At 39.4% G+C, this 24,715-nt stretch overlaps 1 protein-coding gene across 1 annotated transcript in view; it reads left to right on the top strand.

The window, feature by feature from the left end:
• Nucleotides 1-18,987, top strand: part of LOC135893485 (cyclin-dependent kinase 11B-like) — a 29,117-nt gene extending 10,130 nt beyond the window's left edge. Inside the window, exons 9-21 of the mRNA XM_065421315.1 lie at nucleotides 1,583-1,681; nucleotides 1,801-1,962; nucleotides 4,149-4,214; nucleotides 5,059-5,234; nucleotides 7,018-7,108; nucleotides 10,240-10,361; nucleotides 10,723-10,828; nucleotides 11,997-12,118; nucleotides 13,902-14,009; nucleotides 15,102-15,218; nucleotides 15,488-15,636; nucleotides 17,300-17,489; nucleotides 18,435-18,987. Of these exons, the coding sequence (XP_065277387.1) occupies nucleotides 1,583-1,681; nucleotides 1,801-1,962; nucleotides 4,149-4,214; nucleotides 5,059-5,234; nucleotides 7,018-7,108; nucleotides 10,240-10,361; nucleotides 10,723-10,828; nucleotides 11,997-12,118; nucleotides 13,902-14,009; nucleotides 15,102-15,218; nucleotides 15,488-15,636; nucleotides 17,300-17,489; nucleotides 18,435-18,527 (1,601 nt within the window). The 3' untranslated portion in view covers nucleotides 18,528-18,987. The remainder of the gene's footprint in view (nucleotides 1-1,582; nucleotides 1,682-1,800; nucleotides 1,963-4,148; nucleotides 4,215-5,058; nucleotides 5,235-7,017; nucleotides 7,109-10,239; nucleotides 10,362-10,722; nucleotides 10,829-11,996; nucleotides 12,119-13,901; nucleotides 14,010-15,101; nucleotides 15,219-15,487; nucleotides 15,637-17,299; nucleotides 17,490-18,434) is intronic.
• The last annotated feature ends 5,728 nt before the right edge of the window (nucleotides 18,988-24,715 follow it).

Genomic DNA, 24,715 nt, shown 5'->3' with positions numbered 1-24,715 from the left:
GTGGGGAGAAGGGGCTGATAAAATTAACATGCAGTTGTGGTTCCTAGTTCGGTTTCTCTGGCAGCAATGATAAAATATTTCCCCATCTACTTTGAAAGACCATCCTCATAGTTTCTTCCTAGTCGCGGGAGAGGCTTGTGATGGTAACTCGTTTTCCACCTTATTTCCCCTGTGCCTATGGACCTTGTTGCAATGAACTGTGTTTTACTTCAAGGATGTTTTGAGGAGTGGAAGACTATTCTTGTTTGGACAGCATGGTTTGGTGGTATGTGCCATTACTTAAATGGTGTAGAGAGTTTTGGGGACAGAGGCGGGGGATGCAGGTTAGTAACTGCATCTGCACCTCTTTAGGCATTCCTTACATTGGAGGACGTTATGCTTATAGAGGTGACCAAGAAGCAGAGAAGGCCCTTTTTTTGAAAAGTATAAGGGCAGACCAGACAGATATGCATTCATGGTATTCACCAGAATGGTCCCCTCCCCAGAGTTGCTGCAGGAATTGAAGGGCATTGTAACCTGTGCTGGTAGAAACTATAACCAATACCAAAATACTGCAATGTTTGTGCCAAATTAGAGTACTTTTTTGCCTATTTTATCTCCCCAGCAATCGTGTACCACGTCTGCTGCAAAATAAATACAGTTCTGCAGTGATAGTTCTTAACCTTGAGGGTTAAAAATGTTGCCTGTGCTATGAAATGTACTTCAACTTTACTTATGCTATATAACAATGTTGCCTATGCTTGAATGCCTTAGTCTCTTGACGTTGGTGAATGACCTCTGACTCTTTTCTTACATTTGTATCTTAATTCCCTCCCAAACTAAAAAGCCGCCATTTGTATTATCCCCTTGAATACTTTTAGAGGAGAAAGGAGCTAACCATTGAATAATTAAGCTTATTAAGCTTAATTCAACTTTACAGAAACTGCAGTATAGTTTAAATATTACTATGATTCTCATCCTGTACAAGAAAGAAAACACTTCAGGTAATATTCTGGCTTGGAAAGTTCAGTTTGGCTCCCAAGCCATAAAATTAACCCTTTGGGTTTCCACATTCTTAGAGGCGCTGATTATTAACAGAAAATATTCAGGAATTGAAATAACCATATCCTCTGGTTAAAGTTCAGTTGTGTTTTTATTTTGTTGTAAACCTGAAAAATGAGGGTAGTCACTGTACATGCTACTGTGAATAGTCAGAAGTGGAGTTGATTTTTGTGTTTGTATTTGTGAAATTGTGCTCTAATGGTACTTTATTTACAGAATTAATTACCAAATTGTGCATTCCTCACAATTCATGTAGTGGGGTTTATTAATAACTCGGTGTACTTTAAAAAAAAAAAAAAAAAAAGTCTGAAATACAGTTCAACTCTTCCACTGTTGATCCTGCTGCACTGCAGTTCTTAAAGTTATGTACCATTGAAATCAACAGTATGTGACACTATACCAAGTACATTCAATAGCCCGGCGGGTACATTCTTCTGGTTATGACTGAAATATTTGGCAAGGGATTAAAGAAGATGATAATCTAGGGTTCTTATGTGTTCAGCACTTGATAAAGAAACTGGTCTGTTTTTTTGCTTCTCAGTAAAAGAGGAGAAAACAGAAGAAAGAGACCTGCTTTCAGATTTGCAAGACATCAGTGACAGTGAGAGAAAAACTAGCTCAGCAGAGTCTTCGTCAGGAGGTAATTACACACAATCAAATACACAGAATTTACCCTAGGAAATAATCATATTTGTGAGAAGATCCTTCACATGTGAGTGCGCCTAGTTACTTGTGTATACTCTGCTTATCCCCTGACAGAATCTGGATCTGGTTCAGAGGAAGAGGAGGAGGAATCTAGCAGTGGAGAATCAGAAGAGGAGGAGGAGGAGGAGGAAGAGGAAGAAGAGGAAGAAGAGGAGGAGGAGGAAGAGGAGGAGGAGACAGGAAGCAATTCTGAGGAAGTGTCTGAACAGTCAGCTGGTAAGTGGTAAAACATGACCACAAAAATGCTCACCCAAAGCACTTTTGCGCTTACAGCTTTACGTTGTCCACTTTCTCTTTTTCTTGGTCACAGTTGGCTAGAAACCTAAAACTTCTGAGGACAAGTAATATATTAGCCTTTCTGTATGAGGGCATAGACAAGTTATCAATCTAAGAAGCCAAGATGGACAGTTCTGGAGATATTTTTGTCTTTCTAAGAGAGGTGTTGAAAGCCTTATCATTTGAGTAATTTTAAAACCATGTTGGACACTAGCAAATGTTCTATAGGGAACAGTCTTACACTAGCCTGGGAGATGGATTAGAGAAGTCTCTACCATCTCTTAATTATTTTTGGCTTTAAATTTTATTCGATTTTTTTCATTTTTGAAAAAACAAATGGAAATAATACAAAAGAAATTAACTAAGCAAGTCTAGTAATTGCTATCTGTGTGTCATTAATTAGTAAACAAAAAATGAGCACAACAATGTGGGCCTGACTGCTGGATGTTTTTCTATTAAATCAGTGAAAAGTAACCACCAAATTTTAAAAGGTTTTCTAAGCGTTATTTGAATTTTTTTGTCACCAATAATTTCTAATTTTTTAAGCTAAGCTGATGTCACTGGACGAACTTTCTTCCTTCCTGTGACTGCAACATAACTTCTGACTGCCACTAATCATGGGGCTGTACATTATTTGTTTCAGGTGTCATTGGTTTTCTTGTGGGAGTCATCACAATAGAGCCCTAAATCACAGTCAGTAACACTTTAACTTGCTTGCATATTTGTTTCCAAAACTTCCATTTTAGGGCACAAATAGCAGATATATATGAAATTTCTTCATGCACCACATTTTCACCAACAGTCAAGGGGTTTTAAAACCTATTTTTAAAGCTACATTATAAGCTTATAATGTAAAATTGAAGAAAATAAGCAGAAACAGCAGCCACCAATGTTAGTGTTTCCCTGTTTTGCGGCTCACTTAATGTAGTTCAGCTGAGTGTCAGGGTACGTCTATACTTCGCCGCTGGTTCGGCGGCAAGCAATCGAACTTCTGGGTTCGATTTATCGCGTCTTGTCTGGACGCGATACATCGAACCCAGAAGTGCTCGCCGTCGACTCTGGTACTCCTGCTCGGCGAGAGGAGTACGCGGAGTCAACGGGGGAGCCTGCCTGCCGCGTCTGGACCGCAGTAAGTTCGAACTAAGGTACGTCGACTTCAGCTACGTTATTCACATAGCTGAAGTTGCGTATCTTAGTTCGAATTGGGGGGTTAGTGTAGACCTGGCCTCAGTCAGCGAAACTCTGCCCGCAAAGTGAAACAGAGGTACTGGGTTACTAACAGTAGATCATTGTGAGCAGGACCCAGAAAACTGCTGAAATGGCATTACTCCAGTGGTTGCCAAACTTTTGAGGGTTGTGTCCCCCCTTACCCCTGTTCGCATTCTCCCCCCTGAACTGGGAGCAGGGCCGTGGCTTGGGAGGGTGGGAATGCGGACAGGAGTAAGGGGGCCAAGGTTGGAGCCACAGCTGCAGGTGAGTCCGGGAGCAGAGCCACAGCTGGGCTGCGGTCGGGGCTGGCAGCTGCGCCTACAGCTGGGTGTGGTTCTGCTCCCAGCCCTGACCCCCCAGCCTTGGCCCCGAGCCAAGAATGGAGCTGGGGCCAAGGCTGGGGGCGGGGCCAGGAGCAGAGCTGCAACTGGGCCTGCAGCTGGGTACAGAGCTGCGCTGCAGGGCTGCCCAGAGGGGGGGGCAAATGGGGCAATTTGCCCTGGGCCCTGCAGGGACCCCCACAAGAATATAGTATTCTATAGTATTGCAACTTTTTTTTATGGAAGGAGCCCTGAAATTGCTTTGCCCCAGGCCCCCTGAATCCTCTGGGCGGCCCTGCCGTGCTGAGGCTGGGAACATGGCCAGGCGTGAGGCCTGGAGCTGGGGGTGGGGCCAGAGCACAGCTAGGGGTGGGACTGGGTGGCGCTCCCTCCCCACCCCAATGGGGGCTGGCCTGGGACTGCTGCACCCCCCTTGAACGTTACTCTATGCCCCCCTCAGGGGGTGCTCCCCACAGTTTGGGGACCTCTGCATTACTCTATAACACTCGTATTGCTAGGTCACTGTATTAAGCATCTGTGTACATGAAATCAGAATGATATTAAGCTTTTTCTGTTGGACTTCATTCTGTTTTTTAGAAGAGGTGAGTGAAGAAGAAATGAGTGAAGAAGAAGAGCGAGAGAATGGAAATCACATTCCAATTGGTAAGATGCAAACATTGGCTTTAGTTGTAGCAGTTTTTTCCTTTTCTGTTTCATGAACTATGGATTTTAATGCACTGTCTAGAATGTGAAAGGGTTTCAAGATGTTCCAGCCTACCAGGACTTGATTATGAAAAGTAGTAGGCTTGTATAAGAAATACTGTTGGTGGGTAGGGGGGAATATTACTACTGCAGGTCTAAGTTGAAATCTTGCAGAAAATGGTATTTTATGAATGAAGTGACCTTGGCTTTTTTAAATCAACTTGCTAGTGGATTTTCATCAGTATTATAATCCACCACACCATTTGGTACTGTGGGTCATCTGGACTGAAGAGTAGACACACCCTGGATCAGAACTTCCCCAAAGTCTGGGTGAGAGTTCTGATCCAAGGGCTGTTTGTTGGCCTATTGTAAGAGTCAACAGAGGAGTTTGGATCTGGATCTGAATTTACCTAACCTAATGTTCTAGCTGTGATTTTGAATTGGGCCCATCCTCTTGGTATTCAGAATTCCTGTATGATATGTATCAGATTAAAGTTGAATCAGTCTTCTTTTGCATTCTTTTCATATACTGGTTTAGTTTTATAACGTGCAATATTTAACCCTGCAAATGTATTCGAGGAACTATAACTGAACCTCATGAAATGCTCCCCAAACATAGAAAAAAGAATCATGCTTCTTTAAATACCTTCCTTGTCATCTCTTAACATGACACTCAAATTGCGTGCCATGCTTTTTAGTATCTCAGTTTTATGATCACAATTTTATTCCCTCACTAGTTCGTCTAAAACTAATTCAGTCATCCCAAATGGTTGCCTGTTTCCACGACTGATTCTAAATTTTAAAGTTACAGAGTCAAGGTTTGATCGAGATTCAGCAGGAAGTGAAGGAGAAGAGGAGGAAGTGGGGGAGGGGACCCCACATTCCAATGCAATGACAGAAGGAGATTATGTTCCTGATTCTCCAGCTTCATCACCCATTGAGTTGAAACAAGAGCTACCCAAGTACCTTCCTGCACTGCAGGTGAGGATCATTTCACAAGTGCTCCAGAATGTCTTAGATGGGATTTCCATGGATAGTGACATAAAATGATATATGTACTCTTAAGAGCATCTTGAATATAAAACAATATTATGTCATATTGTCCAGTGCATTTGCCCAATGTCAGATCATTTTGTGCATAAACGGTGGTGGGGTCAACCAAAAGCATCTTGTGTCAAGTGAGTCCAGGCATGTATTCCATCAATCAAATATTCACATATAATATTTTTAAAAGTTGTGTGTGAAAACAAGTTGAAACTTTTAGTTTTTAATAAGGATATAATTCATTGGGATATTGTGATATTCTGGTGACCCCATCTGAAAATAGCTACTGCAGGTATAGGCAGGGTTCACAAGTAATATAAATGTTTATTGGAATGGAAAGATGTTCCTATGAGGAGAGATTGAAAAGTTTTTAGTTTATAGAGGAGATGAATAAGCAGGGAATTGAGAAGGTGAGCAAAATAAGTTATTGTTTGTTATCATAGCACGTAGGAACCCTAGTCATGGACCTGAACCCCCAGGTGCTCAGTGCTGTACAAGTACAGAAAAAAAAAGACAATCCTTGCCCCCAAAAGCTTATAAAACAAATAGTTTGTCACTCCTGCTTTTTTTCACATAGTAGAAAAAGAATGTTCAATTAAACTGAAAGACAATACATTTAAAAAAGATGAAAGGAAATATTTGTACACAACACCTAATTAGCCCGTGGAACTCATTCCCACGAGATATCCATCAAGGCAACAGTTTAATAGGATTCAAAAAAAGGACTGAACATTTATATGGATAATGAGACCATCCACAGGTACATTAGATAGAATAAAAAAGTGTAAGAAATATAAACTCATGCTTCAGGGCATAAACAAAAACTCCAACTGATTGAGATTCAGGAAAAAACTTCCCCTGTGGACAGTTCTTTACATGGGTTTTTTTGTGTGCGCACCTTTCTCTGAAGCAACTTTTACTGGCCACTGCCAGACACAGAATAGTGGACTTAGATAGACCTCATCAGATCAGTATTGCAATGTTGTGCGCTAGTGCAGCAACATATGAACTCATATAGATACAGAATACTGATATACACATAATACATGTGTGTAACTGAGCATTTGATCTAGATAGAGCTATGCATGTTTTACATTTACACGAAAGTAAAATGGGAAGTGATTTGTATATTTAATATGTATACCATGCCACCTTTATTTTAACAAGAGGAAGTATCTAGACCAGTGTTTCTCAGCCTTTTTGATACCGGGGACTGGCTTGCTGCCTTCCTAAACTGTGTCAGGCAGATCTCCGGGATCAGCGCCGGACTGGTTGTTGAGAAACACTGATCTGGACAGTGAAGACTTATGTGATCCTATCTCTTTTTGCTGTCAATGGCTAGGATCAGCATATGCTTAGGGAATGCAAATGCAGCTTATTGGCCTGCCTGAGAGACATCAATCTAAGGTGCTGAGCTAGTTTCTCTGCTGCTGAGACTGAAATCCTCATTTCTTCAGCATCTGTAGAAATGAATGAGGCTTAGGAGCTATTGAGGTGAAGTATTTTAATCTTTTTTTAAACGTAATTTTTGTTCCTGAAAGGACACTTTCTTAGAGTACTAGGTAAAAATGCTTTGGAACAAAATATAGTTTTCCTGGGCATAGATCTATTTTGTATTCTTCTGGGATAACAAACTGTTCATATAAAGTCTGCCTTACTATGTCTTATATGTCTTTAAAAAAGTAAATCCTAGAGACTAAATTTCTGTTTATTTTCTCAGGGATGTCGTAGCGTGGAGGAATTTCAGTGTTTGAACAGGATTGAAGAAGGAACATATGGTGTGGTGTACAGGGCAAAAGACAAAAAAACTGGTTGGTACAAGTGTGCCTGTTTAAAACAGTGCTAAAAATGTTGGTTTCATTAAGTGGTCTCATAATGTTTTCACAACACTTATTAAGCATTAAGGGCAAAGTGTTATGTAATATTAAAAAACTTAAGTGACCCCTCTTAGGGTTACACCTCTTGGTGATCCACAGGGAAGTTGTATGTTTTAGGGATCCTCAGTTTGGAAAAGAAACACCTGTGCTTGAAGTTACTAATTATTTTGAATATTCTCTTGCATGCAACATAATCACTTTGTGCTCTCCCTGTTTTGTACTGTGGGTGCTGAAATTCTTCTGGAGATCTTTTTTCTTCAGAACAATATTAACCTTCCGCACTATGACCAACATGATATTACATTCCAGTGTTAGTGCGTGGACAATTTAAGCATTAAGACGATGGTAACAATATGAATGAAATGTAACAACAGTACTTGTACAGTGGGTGATGCAGTATACAGCGTTAAACAGAGGGAGTCCAAAGTTGGATGACATGATGTCATGTTAAGAACTTGTGTTGGCTTGTTAGATATTCTGAGTGCTTGGCATGGGATCTGCACTAAGCTCTGAACTTTGAGGAGGGTGTCATTCAATATAGGAAAATAGTTATTGAGTCTTTTGTGGAAGGTAAATTTGAAGTTAAGTATAAACATTGTGCACACTTAATGTAATAATACTTTGCATTTCTGTAGAGTCTTTTATCCCAGGACCTAAAAGTGTTCTAAAAATGTGAAAGAATTAAGCCGTACAATAACTCTGTAAGGAACATAACAGGAAGCCTGCAGTAGAGCTGGAAATATAACCCAGATTTCTTGGCTCTCAGTCCTGATCTTTAACCACAAGACCAATCTATCCCTTCTTGTATCAAGTGTTCTGATATAATGAAGTGGGAGAATAGTTGGATGAGTGTGTGCTTTAACCTACTCTATTCTCGGATTTGATTATGTTAATCATTGTAGAGTTATGGTCTAAGGCAAAATCATTTTCTAAATCCCCCACTAATAAGAAAAGAATGTTAAAAATTATTATTTTTAGTTATTATTGCTCTTTTTCATGAGTGACTCCTGCCATTCAGTGTGGTGTGCATTTGAAATAAGATTCTTTTAAAGATATTCAGTGTCTTTTTATTGGACGTAGTCATGTAGAAATTGTTGACAAGAGTTTGATTTTTAGCCTTATAGGTAGAGATTTCCTGCTTCTGAGCTACTAGATTTAGTTGAGCATAACAGGGTGATCTGTCAATTGATTAGATGTAGACACACCAATAGGTGTTGTCATAGGTATGGAAAATGATTTAAATGGTTTTATAAAAGAAGTGGTTTGTGTGTGGTGGGCATTCTTTACAGAAATTTGTGGTTAGCTTACTTTTATTGTTTGCTTTGAAGTCCATCTTTAATTCTTGTTTGAAGGAAACTAAAGTTGTTTTAATCAGTAGTTAAAAAGCTCACATGCTGAGAAACACTTCTCACCAGGTATAAACTGTGGTGTGTATTTGAAAACTTAAATAAATAAATAAATCCAGGTTTTTGAACTTGCTTCTGGTGGTAGCTGTCTTGCTGAAAAGTTATCCCATTTGATACCAGTAGTGCAAAAGCCAAATGTAAGCTAATTTCCCCCCCCCCCCCCTCCGCTTCCTCTCCCCTCCGCCTTTTTTTAGTGATTTATCAACTGGAAGAAGGATCTAATATAACATATGTAGTGTTAGTATTGCATCACTTCTTCTTTTCATTGTGTACAGCAGCCGACACAGCAAGATGCAAACTGTTTTATCATCTCTGATATGATTCCCCATACTGCTGCTGTCACAGATAATATATTACTTTCCTGCAAGCTGGCTCTTTTCACCAGAAGGCTCATATGTAGATATATAAATTTAAAATTTATATACATGTTAAAATATATGGGATAGATGGTAAAAAAACAAACAAACAAACCCTATCATTTGTAAACTTTTGTTGTGTTGAGCAAAACAAGAGCGGTTTGTTAGGAGGAAGTTTGTTCTGATATTTAGATCAAAAGACTTGGAGACAGGACTTATGGTTATTCCCAGTTCTACCACTCACTTGCTGTAACTTAAACTTTCAATTCCTCCATCTACAAGTTTGGGGTAATACCATCCTTACAGGGATAGAGTGAGAATTCATTGGTTTTTTTAAGTGTTTTAAAATCCTCTCTGAAAAGGAATTATACAAATGGAAACTATTATTTTCTTTAAATTCATTCCTTGTGTTATCTAGCTGCGGTGGCCACTTCCTCCTCTAGCCTATATGGCATGTGGCCTTCCTCTGAGGCTGACTTTAACATTACTCTCTGAAATGGTTTACAAAAGGAGAGGTGCCATTGACTGCTTGACTGTAAGTGCTCACTCACTTCTGAGTCTATGCAAGTCAACATGACAACATGCCAAAGATCTCTTTGATCGCTGTAATTGACATATATAATAAATAGGAGTACTTTAATATCTAATGATTCACATTTTAACTGTTAATTCTTTGTGGCGAGAATATAAAATTAATTCATAAGGGGAAAAATTCACCTCTGCAGGGGCTAGCAGAAAGCCTGTTCCTCATTTAAATCCTGTATTACTTTTACACTGTGAGCTCTTTGGGACAGAGACTGCCTTTTTTGGTATGTGCTTCACAGTGCTTAGCACAATGGGGTCCTGACCCCTGATTTGAACCCGTAAGTGCTAGCACAATGCAGATAATTCACACTAATATTTTTAGGCTTTAAGTGGTGCTGGCCTTCTTCATAGGGGTGAATTTAACCCAAGATGCATTTTTTTTTTCCCTTCCAGCAACTGTTGGGAAGTTAAGTCAATGTTTGTATGAGAGGCAAATCATATAGTACAGTTTGTTTGTTCGCTTTCCATTTGTGTTTTATTGGACTATAATCAGCAATCTTAGAAAATATGAGGGAAAAAATTGCTTTGGGTTTTATTCTTATCCATGACCTCAGTCTAGTCCAGTCTTTAACACAAAAGCTAATATAATGCCTGGATAAGGACTTCCATTGAAAAAGATAGTAAAATATTTACTGTGCTGTAAGAAGTGCCCTCTTAACATGTCTTTTATTAGATATTTAATTTTGGTTCTGTATTTAAGATATTATTTTCTTTGTAGATGAAATTGTGGCTCTGAAGCGACTGAAAATGGAAAAAGAAAAAGAAGGCTTTCCCATTACCTCTCTAAGAGAAATAAACACCATTCTGAAAGCACAGCACCCAAATATAGTCACTGTTAGAGTAAGACCACCAATACTTTTATATTAACATCAATTTTGTTCTTGAAATGTTACTCTTTGACTGTTAAAATGCCCTCTAATGGTCTAATTTAAGTACTGTATTTGCTCATTAGAGCTTGTTTCTCTCAGTATGCAGTTGTGTGCCTTTTATAATCAAATAGCTCATTTTTGTCTATAAAATCTGTTTAAAACTTATAAAAAATGAACTTATCTAGAACACTTCCGTGTCATACATTTCCTGTGAATTTTATAAATTTGATGTCCCTTTTTTTTTCCACCTGCTAATACATTCCTGACAGCCATCCTTAACCGCTTATAAATATTGCTTGGTTTCCTTGATAATATGCTGTATTTGTTCTTAGGAAATTGTTGTGGGCAGTAATATGGATAAAATCTATATCGTAATGAATTATGTAGAACATGACCTCAAGAGTCTGATGGAAACCATGAAACAGCCATTTTTACCAGGTACTGTATTTCCCAACCTCCTTTACCTTTCCAAGCTAAAATCATGTGAATTACAAGAACATCAATATAATATGTCCCTGAGTTATACTTGCACATTTTTGGCTTTGCATGGGACAGAATATGTCATTAAGATGGAACTTGTTCTGAAAGCTCTTTGGAACAGGAATGTTTCATTTTTCTACCTGTCTGTCTAGCCTCTCTATTTAGAATCTTAGATCGGTGACCATCACTATAATATACGAGCGTCTCCCAAGAATCTATGGTTTGGATTTGCAAAGAGCCTATGGGGAGTGTGGTACCCAATTCCCATTCAGTTTCAATGGGATTTGGGTAGCCAACTACCTTAGGCTCTTTTGAAAATTCCAGCCTATGTTTGTTTATATATGCAGCCCTGATGATGGTCAGGGCCTTTGGGTGCTACTGCAACATATATGATAATGGATGATGAAGCAAATATATAAACTGATGGGGAAGTTTCTTTGTTTGATTCATTGGGGTTGCAGGTTTACTTGATTTAGTTATTTCACTTCAAATATTAGGTGTCATGGGAAAACTGGAAACACAGGTATTCAAGACTTCATTCTCTTAACTTTATGCAACAAGATTAGTCCCTGAAAAATGAAATATTTGGGGATTTAACTAATTGTACCCAGAACTGCACCGTATTCCTCCCATCTGAATGTGCTGCAGTGTGAGCTTCCTCAGATGCCCCTGGAAGAATTACTCTGTACCCTTGAAAAGCAATTCCATTGTCTCTGTTAACTTAGGCACATGTTAGCGTTATCTGATTTGTTTGACAGTCACCTGGGCATTGTGAGAAATGCCTGTTCTGCATGGGTTGTGCTATAAACACTAAATTGAACACATTTCATTCACTGTCTTGTGCTAAAATTCTGTGGCCAAATCTTGATACCATTTATGTCATTGAGAGTTTTGAATTGACTTCAGTGGGATCAGGATTTGGTCCATATTGATAACGGCCCCTGCTTTTTCCCCGTTAATCCTGTAAACCATGCTGGTTCTTTTTTAATAATTAAATGCATAACTAGTACTTATTTTGGTCATGTATGTTTTGTTCTATGCTCTTGATTTAACTATTTCAAAAAACAGTACTAGTAGACTTCATCTTTCAACTGAACACACAAGGTTCTTTCTTTCATCCTTCCAGGAGAAGTGAAAACTTTGATGATTCAGTTATTACGTGGAGTCAAGCACCTTCATGACAACTGGATACTTCATCGGGACTTGAAGACATCCAACCTGCTGCTGAGTCATAAAGGCATTTTAAAAGTAAGGATCCAGTGTTGCTGTTTTTTTAAAGGCCTTGAACTTCATTGCATGATAGCAGTTAATATCTGGATAGTGTGTTGCATTTCCATTCTTGCAGCTGTAGCATGCAAGAAAACATACTGTTGCAAAATAGAATAAAATTTTCCATTAGGTACAGAGACTACCCTGTCATGGTTGTAGGATTTATGCTAGGATATGACTAATAAATAAACATGGTTTAGTGGTCAAGGGAAGTACTGTCTAGTTTTTATAGTAACATAACTAGGAGCCAGATCAGGGTTCTTTTCCCATATGTGTTGTTGTCACATGTTTGGCTGTGTGTGTGTTCTCCCGTGTGCTGTCCCAGCTCTGCGCAGACAGCTGGCACAGCAGACCTCACGCGAACTAACCAATAAATCCACAGACTTGGTTCGTAGCGAAGGCACTTGGTCAGGTTTATTGCCAACGAAGCACGGTGCTAATGCCCCAGCTCAATGGTTACAGGTATACTAACACGTTTGCTCGTGACAATGGATCGGCTCAGTTAGTGTTGGGACTTTCCACTATCCCCTAGGCCAGACATTCCCTCTGAGATACATCTTTAGACACCAATACAAATAAGTTACGCGTCACCCTCTGATGTATTAGGGCGCTACCCATTGCCTTGTACCTTTTGGTTCGATCAAAACATCTCTATTCATCATGCTGTCATCCTGACCCTATCCTTAAGATTGGTCCACATGTTCATGTTATCTTTGGGGAATGTGGTTATTGGGGTGTTCTGGTACCACCCTTCTGGAATGTGTTTACCTGAGTGTTTTGTGCCTAGCACCTATTAGGAGTATGTGTTTTTGACATATCAGCCCTATGCTTGCCAAATTCTGTGAGCAGGGCCTGCTTCTTGCTCACAACTTGACTTTGCTTCATATCAGCAAGGTTTTAACTACTTTAGCCCAAGCCTCAGGCCTCTAATACAAGGCCTTATGTTTCAGGCCCTCTTCTTACTACATGTGTGACCTTAAAGAAGTTGTTTAGTCTCTGTGCCTCAATTTCTCCATCTGTAAAACAGGGATAACACTTTTTTAACTCCCAAGGATACTGTAAAACTTAATACGTTAATTGAAAAGTACTTGTATAAGTGCTAAATTGTAGTATTTTTCTTCCTGTTGAAGGAAATAACATTAAAAGGTGAGTGTTCGTGCTTGGGGACAGATTATACATTTTTAATTTATTTAAAAAAAATACTGGAAGGGTATGTAACAAGTAGGATCAGGATATAACAGTCTTCCTCAGTTTCACAGTTCTAATATCCAGAGGCAAAATTACAAAGTTACTATTATTCAGACACCTTCGGGTATTAATGTAGTGTGCAGCCTATGCTGTTTCCTTTCCTGAAGAAGACACCTCTTTTTCACACTGTATGAAATTTTGCTGTTTGTTATGTGACTGCAATTAGCACCATCTAATACTGATTTTTTTTTTTCTGCCATGAAAACTTACCAGCCTAGGGAGAAAAATCTACTAGACCTTTGCCATGATGGTCAGTAATGGGAAAAAAAACAAATTATATTTGCCTTACCAGTCAAAGTAAATTACTGTTCTTGGATGAGTGAGCAAGCAGAATTTTACAAGGCTAATTTAAATCAGTGGTTTATTCTGCTAATTCCTTGCAAATGTAACTATTTTTAAGGGAGTGAGGGTTGAGGAAAATGACTGCACAACGCACGCTCGCATTGTAGATGACACCAGCTTCTACTGTGTGTTTTTTAGTGGATAGTGCTAATGATAATCCATTCTCATTCAGGTTGGAGATTTTGGACTGGCCCGAGAGTATGGGTCACCTCTGAAGCCTTATACACCTGTAGTTGTGACACTATGGTACAGGGCACCAGAGCTGTTACTTGGCGCCAAGGTATGTTTCTTCCTGTCCATTTGTGAACTAAGATGGCAATTATTCTTTATAGCGTCTTGATTTTTTCCCCCTTATTTATTTTGCAGTTGACATACCAAAGTATGCATGGATGATTTTTCATATTAGATTTAGAGATGGAAAAATGTGGAGCTGAAACCATACTGTAATTGCTAATTCAGTGGAGAAAATTTTACTTGGTTTCCCATAAGCTGAAAAGGTTACATGCTTCCGAAGGGAGGTTGATGGGTGTAACTATTCTTCTTTGGAATATTAATAGGAGAGAACTACCAGGGTTTTACTGCTAGAGATTGGTGGTGGTCGTCCGTGCCATATAGGGAACTGGATTGCTTGATTTTTGGAGATGGGGAGGGGATAGCAGGGGGGGCATCTTACTCCCTTTCTCTACAACGTGTGGAAGCTTGATGCACTGCTTTAAAGAGCAAAGCAAAGCATTTGGCACCACTTTGATCACGATATCTACCTGCTGCTTAGCTGATCCATACTGCAGTTTTGGAAGAGGCCTTTATGAAACTCTAGCTGGTGGTCTGGTTAGTAGAATGTGGGTTGGGAGAAAAAACACTGCAAGAGTCAGAGAGAATCTATGCTTTGTGTCCAAGACTTTCATCCTATCTTATTAATCAGGCTGTGCAACATGTCAGGCTGTTATGGGTGAAAAGACTACTTTTGTTTAGGAAGAGAGCTCTACTGTTCTGGTCAGATTTTTGCCCCTTAAACTGAGACTATTCTTGGGGCAGAGAGGTCAAATGCAGAACACTGTGCTAATGTATGACAGGGCAGTGGCTAGTACTCCCTCTGCTAGTTGTGATGGGAATGATTCTCAACATGGGATGAGGAAAAAGGGGTGACATTTTCGTGAGTGTCACTTTTCAGTATGTGGTGTTTGTGTGTATAATAAGTAACTATTTTATCATCCATAGTATCTTTTACTTGAGAATATGCATGGTTCACATGCGGTGAAATAATTATAATGTACAGTGACCTAAGTAGTCAAATCATCATTGAGTTGGCTGGCAAACTATGTGTCCCGTAAAATAAATCCTCCTGTAATTTGTACATTTTATCTATTTTCAGGAATACTCCACTGCAATAGACATGTGGTCAGTAGGTTGTATATTTGGAGAACTGTTAACTCAGAAACCGCTGTTTCCAGGAAAATCAGAAATTGACCAGATTAACAAAGTTTTTAAGGTAACTGATACTCTTGGAGTCACTGATAATTGTTGTAGCCCAGCACTGCTCTAGAAGGATATAGTAAGCAACTAAACACCCCCTCCCAGCTCTGATATAGATATAATAGAGCCTTCTTGTTGTTCAGCATATACATGTGGTCAATATGTTCTTAAAGCTTGTGCTTTTATTTTATGTGTTCTGATATTTATCAAATCATATATGGGAAAGGAACAAGAAAGATGCACTGTGGTGTGTATGTTCTTCTGAGATAATATTTTGATTTGCAGGACCTGGGTACCCCCAGTGAGAAAATCTGGCCTGGGTACAATGAGCTGCCTGCTGTAAAGAAGATGACATTCACAGAGTATCCCTATAACAACTTGCGCAAGAGGTTTGGGGCACTCCTTTCTGATCCAGGTTTTGATCTCATGAACAAGTAAGTGTAAATTTCTATTGGAATAGTGGAAGAACCCGTTTATTACAGCCCTAGAATTATGGAGAATTTCTATAGTCCTGCATCAAGGCATGGCTTTCTTTTTGGTTAATTTAATTTCTCAGGAAGGTGAGACTGATGCATCTCAAGTCTTGAATTATCAACTCCCTAAATTCTATTCTTGGCCTTCACATAGCTACACCTAGTGAACCTGAATCCTGACGTGTAACACCTCTTATTACTCCAGTCCTCGGCTCTGCCAGCATAGTGGAGTCCTAAAATATAATGTTTGTTTTCCCAGTAGTGGTTTAGATCATTCATATTGCATTTAATTATCCTGTCCTGTGAGTCTTCCCTCTTGCAGCTTACTGATGGCCATTGATATCAACAGTGAAGTCATAATGTTACAGTTAAACTGGAGGGGGTGGGAAGGACAAGGAAACAGATCTTAGAATTTATTTGAGGAAAGTGGAAAGCTAGGGGGGAAAATAGTCATCTGTATTTCGTCAATTCTGTTAAATCAGCTGTTCTGGTCATCCTCATAATTAGTTCTACCTGTAGACTCCAGATCCTCTCTTTCCTGTCTCTCCCCACTCTTTTTTTTTTTTAAAGGATGCTGGCAATGGCTTGAGGGTTTTTTTTCTCCAGAAAGTTCTCCTAGATTTCATGCCATGTGTACGTACCTGGAAAGGACAGACTCAGGTACCAGGTCCTATGGAAAGTGTGTGTCCATCCTTTGTAAAAGAGGATTTTCAGTCCTCTCAATTTAGCCACTAAACAAGCCAATCAGCTGTAGCTTATGTTTCTTTGGAATGAGTATAACAATATTACTTTGAATCCCTTAAGTAACCTGCCAAGGGACCAGGCAAAGTCTGTCCTAGTAAAGATGGTTGTCAGTACAGTGTTGTATAACTCGCAATTAGTTTGGTTAATATGGGTTTATCTCTTAGAAGAGATCGTTAGTGCAGGCTGCATGTATGTAGGCCCTGGTCCTGCACAAGCTTAACTTTACACATATTATTGAAGTCAGAGGGACTAATCTCTCTCTCACACACACACACACACACACACACACACACACACACACACACACACACACACACACACACAGAGTCTGTCTCTCGCTCCAAATGTTTGCAGTATCACGGTCATATTCTGCTGAGCTTGGAATATGGCACAATAGAGACACACCTTTTGTACTGTTAAGTACTTGAAATACTTGACCACAAATCGACTGGTCAGGTTACATTACAGAATTGCGTAAGAGTCATCCTTACTAAAGAGTGAAGCAGCATACAAAATTGTGTTAATTGAACCACTTTAGGTCCTTTCTAAGCTATATCTGACTTCTCATTCATCCAGATGCTTTTCCTGAGGTGTCTGATGGTCTACAACTCAACAAATGTATCTTCAAAAAGGATAATTTTTGGCTTTAGTGGTGCTGTGTGTGGATGGTATTGGTACCCCTGAAAAATAATGTAATTTAACTAGCTGATTTTAAGTTCCAGTTTTTATTTACTTTTTAAAATAATCCTTTTTCAGAAAATGGGAATATCTTAAACTGGATGTCTGCATATTTTTTTCCCCTTTGAACTAATTTTTCCCCTTTTCTCTCTCTCTTTTTTTTTTAACCCCATCCCACTCCATCCCTTTGAATAATTTTCAGGTTCTTGACATACTATCCAGGCAGAAGAATCACTGCTGAAGATGGTTTGAAGCATGAGTATTTCCGAGAGACTCCCCTTCCTATTGACCCATCCATGTTTCCAACCTGGCCAGCAAAAAGTGAACAACAAAGAGTTAAGCGCGGCACAAGCCCACGACCTCCAGAGGGAGGACTTGGGTATAGTCAATTGGTAAGTTTCCTAAATTGGTAAAGAACCAAATTTTGAGGTAATCCAGCATAGAATCTCCTACTGTCCCTTCTTGTGTCCCCTGGTGCTATTGTTGGGAAAACTGATAGACTGGACTGTATCACCTTATTGGGTTTGAAGTCACTAGACTTACTAGCAAGTTCATTGTTCTTAAAAAATGAAAGTGGCAAGTGTGGTGGCATTTTGATCATGGATGAAGACTGAAGTCCCATGCCTAGTAGATCGCAGGCACCAAGGTGCAGAGGGGGAAGCTGCTCTGCTTCCTCCAATATTGGGGCGGGGGAATAGTCCATAAAAGCTAGAGAAAAGTGAAGCTCGTACCCTTTCCGCTTTCTGGGCTTCCTATGTTCCTGTTTGCTAAGCTTGACTTGAGAAGCCGTAGCCAATTGGATCCGCTGCAAAATGTCGTTCATTGTACTCTTCAGACTCCTCATTCGGAGCTACCTTCTCTCCCTTCCCAAGTCCAGTATATATTAGATGATACATTTTATTGGTTGTGCTCAAGCTATTTTTGATCACCTGTGAACAGACTGACATAAGTTTCTATATCCATAATTTTGAGGGTGTAAAATCTCAAATGGCAGATGTGCCCAAACTGTGTTTGATCAGTTGGCTAATGTGCTGATTTACCAATGCAGATAGTGCAGTCACAATAGTTTTTGTATGCTCAGAGATAAAGGCACTCAAAAACAAGCATTCAAAATAGGAAATTATAATGAAGTCCTTTTGGAAATATAGCCCTGGAGTGTTGATTAAATAACATGAATAAAACTCCACTTAGAGCTCAATGGTGAGGCCATTAAATTTAACATGGTATTTCCTGTATCTTACGAATATTGTGTTCACTTTGTTTTTATTGTAGTGTTAGAACAGTGAGACATACGTTTCTTTCTTATAAACACATGAATTATATATTCATTTTCACAGGGTGATGATGATCTGAAAGATACAGGTTTTCACCTGACTACCACAAATCAAGGAGCATCAGCAGCAGGACCTGGCTTCAGCCTCAAGTTTTAAACTTAATATGAGGAGGGAAAAAAGACAGAGCTTTGACTTCAACCATGCTGTTGATGAATGGATTTCAAAGCGCTCCAGTTTTGTTCTTCGCATCAGGAAGACTGTGTTTTACACAGAAATAGCCAGATGTCATCTTGCTGGGTGTGGAATATAACTGCTGCATTTCATTCAGGGGACTGGAATGAATTAATCCGAAAAGCCAAGGATCATTACAAAAATTCAAAAAGGAAAACTTGAAGTACAATCTTGGAACTGGTTTTGTTTTTGTTTTTTACTTTTTAATTTTTTTGCTTGTAAATTTGTAGAATTAAAATCCATTTTTAATTGTTTAACAGTGTGAAGGATTTCATTTTCTTCACCTGCACCAGACTTGGATGGTGGTGGCACTAAATCTTCTAGAGAGGAAACGTAGAGAGATTTTTCTCTCTCCATCCCCATTTGTGCTTACACAAATTGAAGCATATTGTCAGCACAGGTAGAAAAGCTCTTTTGTAAAGATTATCTGTTTGAATTCAGTTGCTTATTTGAGCAAGAAACCCTAAAGGCATTTCTGAGGTGTCTCTCCTATTCTGTGCCTTGGAGAGAGCCATGTTGTGCTGCGCTTAATACTTACTGACCTTTTTTGAGAGCACTGATGGCCCCAAGTGGTTTCTGATGGATTGACCACTTCACTGTTTGACCTACTGTATGTATATATTCACAATGGCTGTGGTGCAGAACAAGAACTGCAATATTGTTTTATAAATCAAAAAGATTTAAATCTTTATTATTTTCTATAGGTTGTCTTGTTAATGTCTCCCCTTTTTTCCCCAAAAGAAAAGGTAGGTGTACTGAATTTACAGTGCTACCTTCCATAGGAATTGTCCTGGAATGTTGTACTCTTAGCCGTTTCTAATTTATAACTGAACCGTCCTTTTCAATGGAGCAGTCAGAAAGGAATACTATAAAAAGTTGGACATTCATGCAATTAGAATTAGGCTCCAATCCAGTAAAGTGCTTAATTTGAATTATATGAGTAATCCCATTGATTTCAGTGCAACTATTCATGTGCTTAAAGTTAAGCATATTAAGTGCTTTGCTGGATCAGAGCCTTAGAAACAGGATTTTTTTATATATATAAGATTAAAAGTAAAATATTCTTGGAGGAAAATAGAAGTGTGTAAATTGTATAAAATATTTTCTCTTAGGCCTAATTTGCAGTGAATGGGGGTGGGGAGATTTTTAGTCTTGTTACCTGTCTGCTTCTGAAATGTGCTGGATTTTGGCAAGATCGCCCTGTATTGGGGGTATGTGGCAGTTGTTAATGTATGGAAAAGCAGGCTCTGTACTACATCTCTCAGACTGCAGAGCGGGAGAACATTTGGCAGTGACCTGCACAATAGCTGATAAAGGATTAAAAATGTGACTTTATATTGTGTGTCAAGCTCCCCTGTAAACTTTGTGCATCATAACTTTTGTATTGTTCCCTTGGCAACAGCAGCTATAGCCACTCATGGATATTGCACATGGAAAAGTCTGATTCTCAGTAACGCAGGATTATTTATAGACGTCAAAGATATTTTTTTAGTAAAACAAACTTAAAACTGGATTAAGATGGGAATTTGGTCTGGTTTTGAAAAGTGTGTGATTCCAGATGTTCCAGGGGAGGGGAATATTGCTACTTGCCTCTGTGGAACGGCTTTCCAAAGGGTCTGCCTCGGCTTCATATAACAAGCAAAGAAAACACGTACTCTTTTAATTCAAATGTCTGTTTTTCCATATGGAGTGCTTACTGGGTATGATCCTAGTTTGACTTGTCCATACAAAAAAGATGAATTTTTTTATTTTATATTCCTGTACCCTTAGAAAGTAGCTAAATCAATTTATGATAAAATTGAGTCCTAAGTTTATTTATTTGTACTAAATACATTTGTAAAAAGAAAAAAATGGATTAAAATAGTGAAATGCTAATCATGTTTCCCCAGCAGTGACTGATATTTTCATTTTTTTTTTTTTTTTTATAGGCCCTACATATACATTTCGGGTGTGACTGGCCAGGTGTTTTCCCTCTTAAAGCTGGGCCTTTAAGATGGGTAAGTTTGTTTTTTAATCTTTCTTAAGCTCTGTAAAACTGAAATATGGTGAGAAAATACTTTGAAGACAGTTTGACATTGTAATGTTGAATTGGGTTGAAACCACTCTTTTCAAGCATTTGAATTCAGTCTGGTGTTGTGTTTCCATAAGCTTTCAACACTGGCTGCTGTGCAGATTCTACTCTGTGAGCATGAGAGGAAATAGCAGGACTTTTGTAATGCCTGCACATTTTGCAGTGTTGTTAACTAAGTTCACTTTGAGGATCAAATGTCATAAGAGCACATTTAACTACATTTCTTACCATGAGAATATAATTTCACTATGGTGAAGTGTTTTCAGTATCAAAGCTGGGTGATAGGAATGGGAATACAAGGCTTTTAAATATCTGATTTTCCTATACTGTGCAAAGTTGGGAGGATTGGCACTTGCTTACTCTGTGAAGGCCTGAAATATTGCTAAAAAGTGCTTGCTTGTCTTACTTTTCCAGGAAGATTCTATCTATGACTAGAAATTTAGTAGGTTTGTTGTCATGGTTAGTCAATGCTGGTGGTTTAGATATTGGTGCGCTGTGCCTAGCCCCCTGTATGAATGGCATCTAGGTAGTATGGCAGGGCTGGATGGTTTGCTGGTGTGTAGATCCTCTCCTGTGCTAAGCAAGCCACTTCCTGCATTCCCTCCTCCACCATCCATGTGAGCAACAGCCAGCCTGGCTCTGTGGGAAAACAGCTGAGCAGAAGACTTTAAACAAAATACTCATTTCTCCACAACAAAACCACACAGCTGTTACTCCTTTGGGATCCACTCTCTCAGCACCCCTGTGACATGTCATGGGAGCAGGGGTCTCAGTCCCCAATAAAGGCCTGTGGTGCTATTCCCAAGAGTAGTGTCATGGAGGGATGTGTGTTTCTGTGACACACTATGAGAGCAGCTTAGACACACTAATGAATTCACAATCCTCTTGGGCAGGGGAAACATTATCCACCTCTTACAGATGGGGAGCTGGGGCAGCGAGAGATTGATATGGCCGAGGTGTCCTGGTGGAGATGATAGATTGAAATCCACACTGAGTGAAAAATTGTAACTCCTAGCTTCTCTATCTCAACCATGAGACAAGGCAGGGACTTTTAGCAAAACATTTGATGCAGTAGGGTCTCAAAAAGTGAGATTTAGCTGTAAGCTGATGCTGACCCCCCAAGCCTAAAAAGAAACACTTTTTTTTTCCCTTTTCCCTCCTCAGATCTTTTCTTGTCTCTGTCTGGGTAGATGGAAGTTCACTTTAACCCCACCGCACTGTAAGTAACCTAAGAACATTTTGATGGAATAAAGCTAGTTCTGTAATTTGAGTTTGCTGCAGCTTTAAGCTGCCTATTTTATTGACATAACATCACATGTGGTTGTTAAATTAGTCCTGAAATTTGGGAAAGAACCCTAGTTACAGCAGCAGTTAGTGGGAGTAAATAAAAAAAACCTTAATCATAAAGCATGATAATTTCCCTGTGCTCCACCAGTCACCTCAGTAGGGGCCAGCGTGTGTCTATCCTCATGCTTAGACTGTTTTAAGTTCTTTAACATCCCCTATTCCACTCAAATGTCTGAGCCACTCAGCAGCTAGGGGAAAATACTGTTCCTGTAGTATACTTGGGCACAATGAGATGTGGAATTAGGAATACCTTTGTTCTATTTCCTAGAGCTTGTATATACAGTAGAGTTATAACACTATAGCTAAACTATGGATTTAAAGTGAGATTATTATGCCAGTATAAACCCCTCTGGACACTTTCTGGAATAAGATCAGCTTTTCACAGTTTAGTACATGTCACTTTGCAAAGGGTTTAAACTCAACTCCAAAATAAGTTGTCCACAGGGCAGTTTATATTGGTATAATTGTACCTGTTTGTTTAGCACAAACATCTCTTTCAACACACAACTGCTGGACTTCACTAGATTATCATCCAGCCTTTGAATTAATTGTGTCGTCTTTCCTGAAATGCACACAAGCATGGTCTGAGATACAACTGCCAGGACAGGTATTCTTCAGCTCCCTCCTTGTATAGGCCGCTCACTCCCTTCATTCTTAAATTGGTCCCCTTGTTCTTTAGAGTTTATGGCAAGAAAATACATCAGAGCCAGGGATTAGTGTTAGGTGTGGGTTTATTTACCATCTTTGTTACCTACAAGAAAGGAATAAAACTCCCCATTAGTTAAATGTGAATATTTTATATTTGGCAACTCCAAACATCAATGAGGGCAGGACAATAAATATGATGGGCATTAGACCTATTTTAAAATATGGGCAGGAAATGAGTCTTGGAAATGTATGGCCACTGGGAAACTTCTAGGAAAACAGCAATGTCCAAACTGCCCAGGATGGTGGTAGACAACAGCCAGGATAGTAGCTAGCAATGAAGTATGGCAGCGGAGAAAGCAAATGTGAGCTTCTGGCCTGAGTAGTCAGAAATGGTACATCAGAACCACCTCTGTAGCCCTAGATAAAAACATGTTAAAATGGAGTGGCAGGTGAGACAAGGGGAACATAGTCCCGCTTTAAGTGTAACTCTCAATTCATCTTAAAGACAGAGGAGTTTTTAGCACCTCCATAATATTACTGATGGCCTTTACCTGACCATCGACAAATTAGAATTCAAAGAACAAAAATAATGATGGTGGGACTTACTTGGGAGGAGACATTGAAACTCCTTCCTTGTGTGTGGGAGACTTGCTTTAGAATTTGCTGAAAGGTGCAAACCCTGAGGAAGAACCGGCTAAGTAAAAGGATGAAGCTGAGCACAAGAAAATTTAAGCTGCAGATCTCAGAAAAAACACCTGAAGGGTAAGGTCTGTTTGACTGTAGAATAGCCAAGGGCAGTGGTGGAAAGCCTACTTCTTGAGTCATTTAAAACAGGACTGAATAAACTTGTTGCAGGGACCAACCAGTCATTGGCAGGGGTAGTGGACTCCCTGAGCTAATAGAATGGGGAGAGGGAAAAGCCCTCTGAAAGAAGGTAGTTTGCAAGCAGGGAACAGCTGCACCATGGTAGTGCAGTAGTATAAGAAATAGTTCCTATGTCTTGGTGGGGGAAGGAATGTGGTACAAAGATGAACAGAGCCCACACCCTTGACTGGGGTAAAGCAACTTAGCTCTGTTTGACTGCAGTGGAGCTATGTCAAATTTAAACTGGCTAAGGCTCTGTCCTCTAGTTGACCTATTACTGTAAATATAGAACTTACAGGGGGCGATTAATATGTAATTAACTTTAGCTCAACTACTGTTTTAATGCATACATCATTGCAAAGTAAGTGTTGCTGTCGGGGGGGGGGGGGGGGGGCAGGGTTGTCCCATTACCCATCAGATGTTTACTTGATCCAAGAAACAAAAGCATTTCCATAATTATTTTAGTAATTTATTGGTAACTTGTTATCTAACTGACATCTGATAAAGGCTTGGAGACTACAGACAGAGGTAAACAACACATTGTGATAAATGCAAACCACAGAAAAATGTATGGGGGGGGGGGGGGGGAGACGCATTCCCTAGCTATTTTAGTTATATAACATTTGGAATCAGAGAAATTTCCCCTATAAAAAGGAGTTTCTGGAAAAAGCTCATTCTAGAGTTAGATTCCCCCACTCCTTCAGTGCTCGAATAACAGCATCCATGTAGAATACAGCCAGGGGTCAGTCTTTTGTTTCAAGCCCCTCTGATGCTATATATTGGTATTTTAGAAAGTTAGTTATTTAAATACAAAGAAATGCTTGACAGCAAGACAAACCCTGGAATATTAACCAGTCCTTTTTTAATCTAATTCCAGGTTCCATTAATACAGTGAAGGATTGGTTAGTTTTTAAATGATCTACAATTACCTAGGTCATCTTGGCTTCAAGATTTTTTTCTCTTTTGCAGCAGCATGTGCTTGATAAATTCATTAATAGTAAACTCTTGGAGGAGAATTTTTCCAATGATCAGGTCCCAGTGTCCAACTTTCTTGCCCAATCACTGGTAGCAGCTGATTTCTGTGGTGGGTTGCTCTGCTGGAGGTTAAACATAAAATACTGAAGAGGATGGGTTTTTGTCAAACATAATTAGCAGTAACTGAAGTCCTCATTCAAGACCCTTG

This window comes from Emys orbicularis, chromosome 22 (assembly GCF_028017835.1).
Source record: "Emys orbicularis isolate rEmyOrb1 chromosome 22, rEmyOrb1.hap1, whole genome shotgun sequence".
NCBI classification, from domain to species: Eukaryota; Metazoa; Chordata; order Testudines; family Emydidae; genus Emys; species Emys orbicularis.
This window is presented reverse-complemented; position numbering and strand designations above follow the sequence as displayed.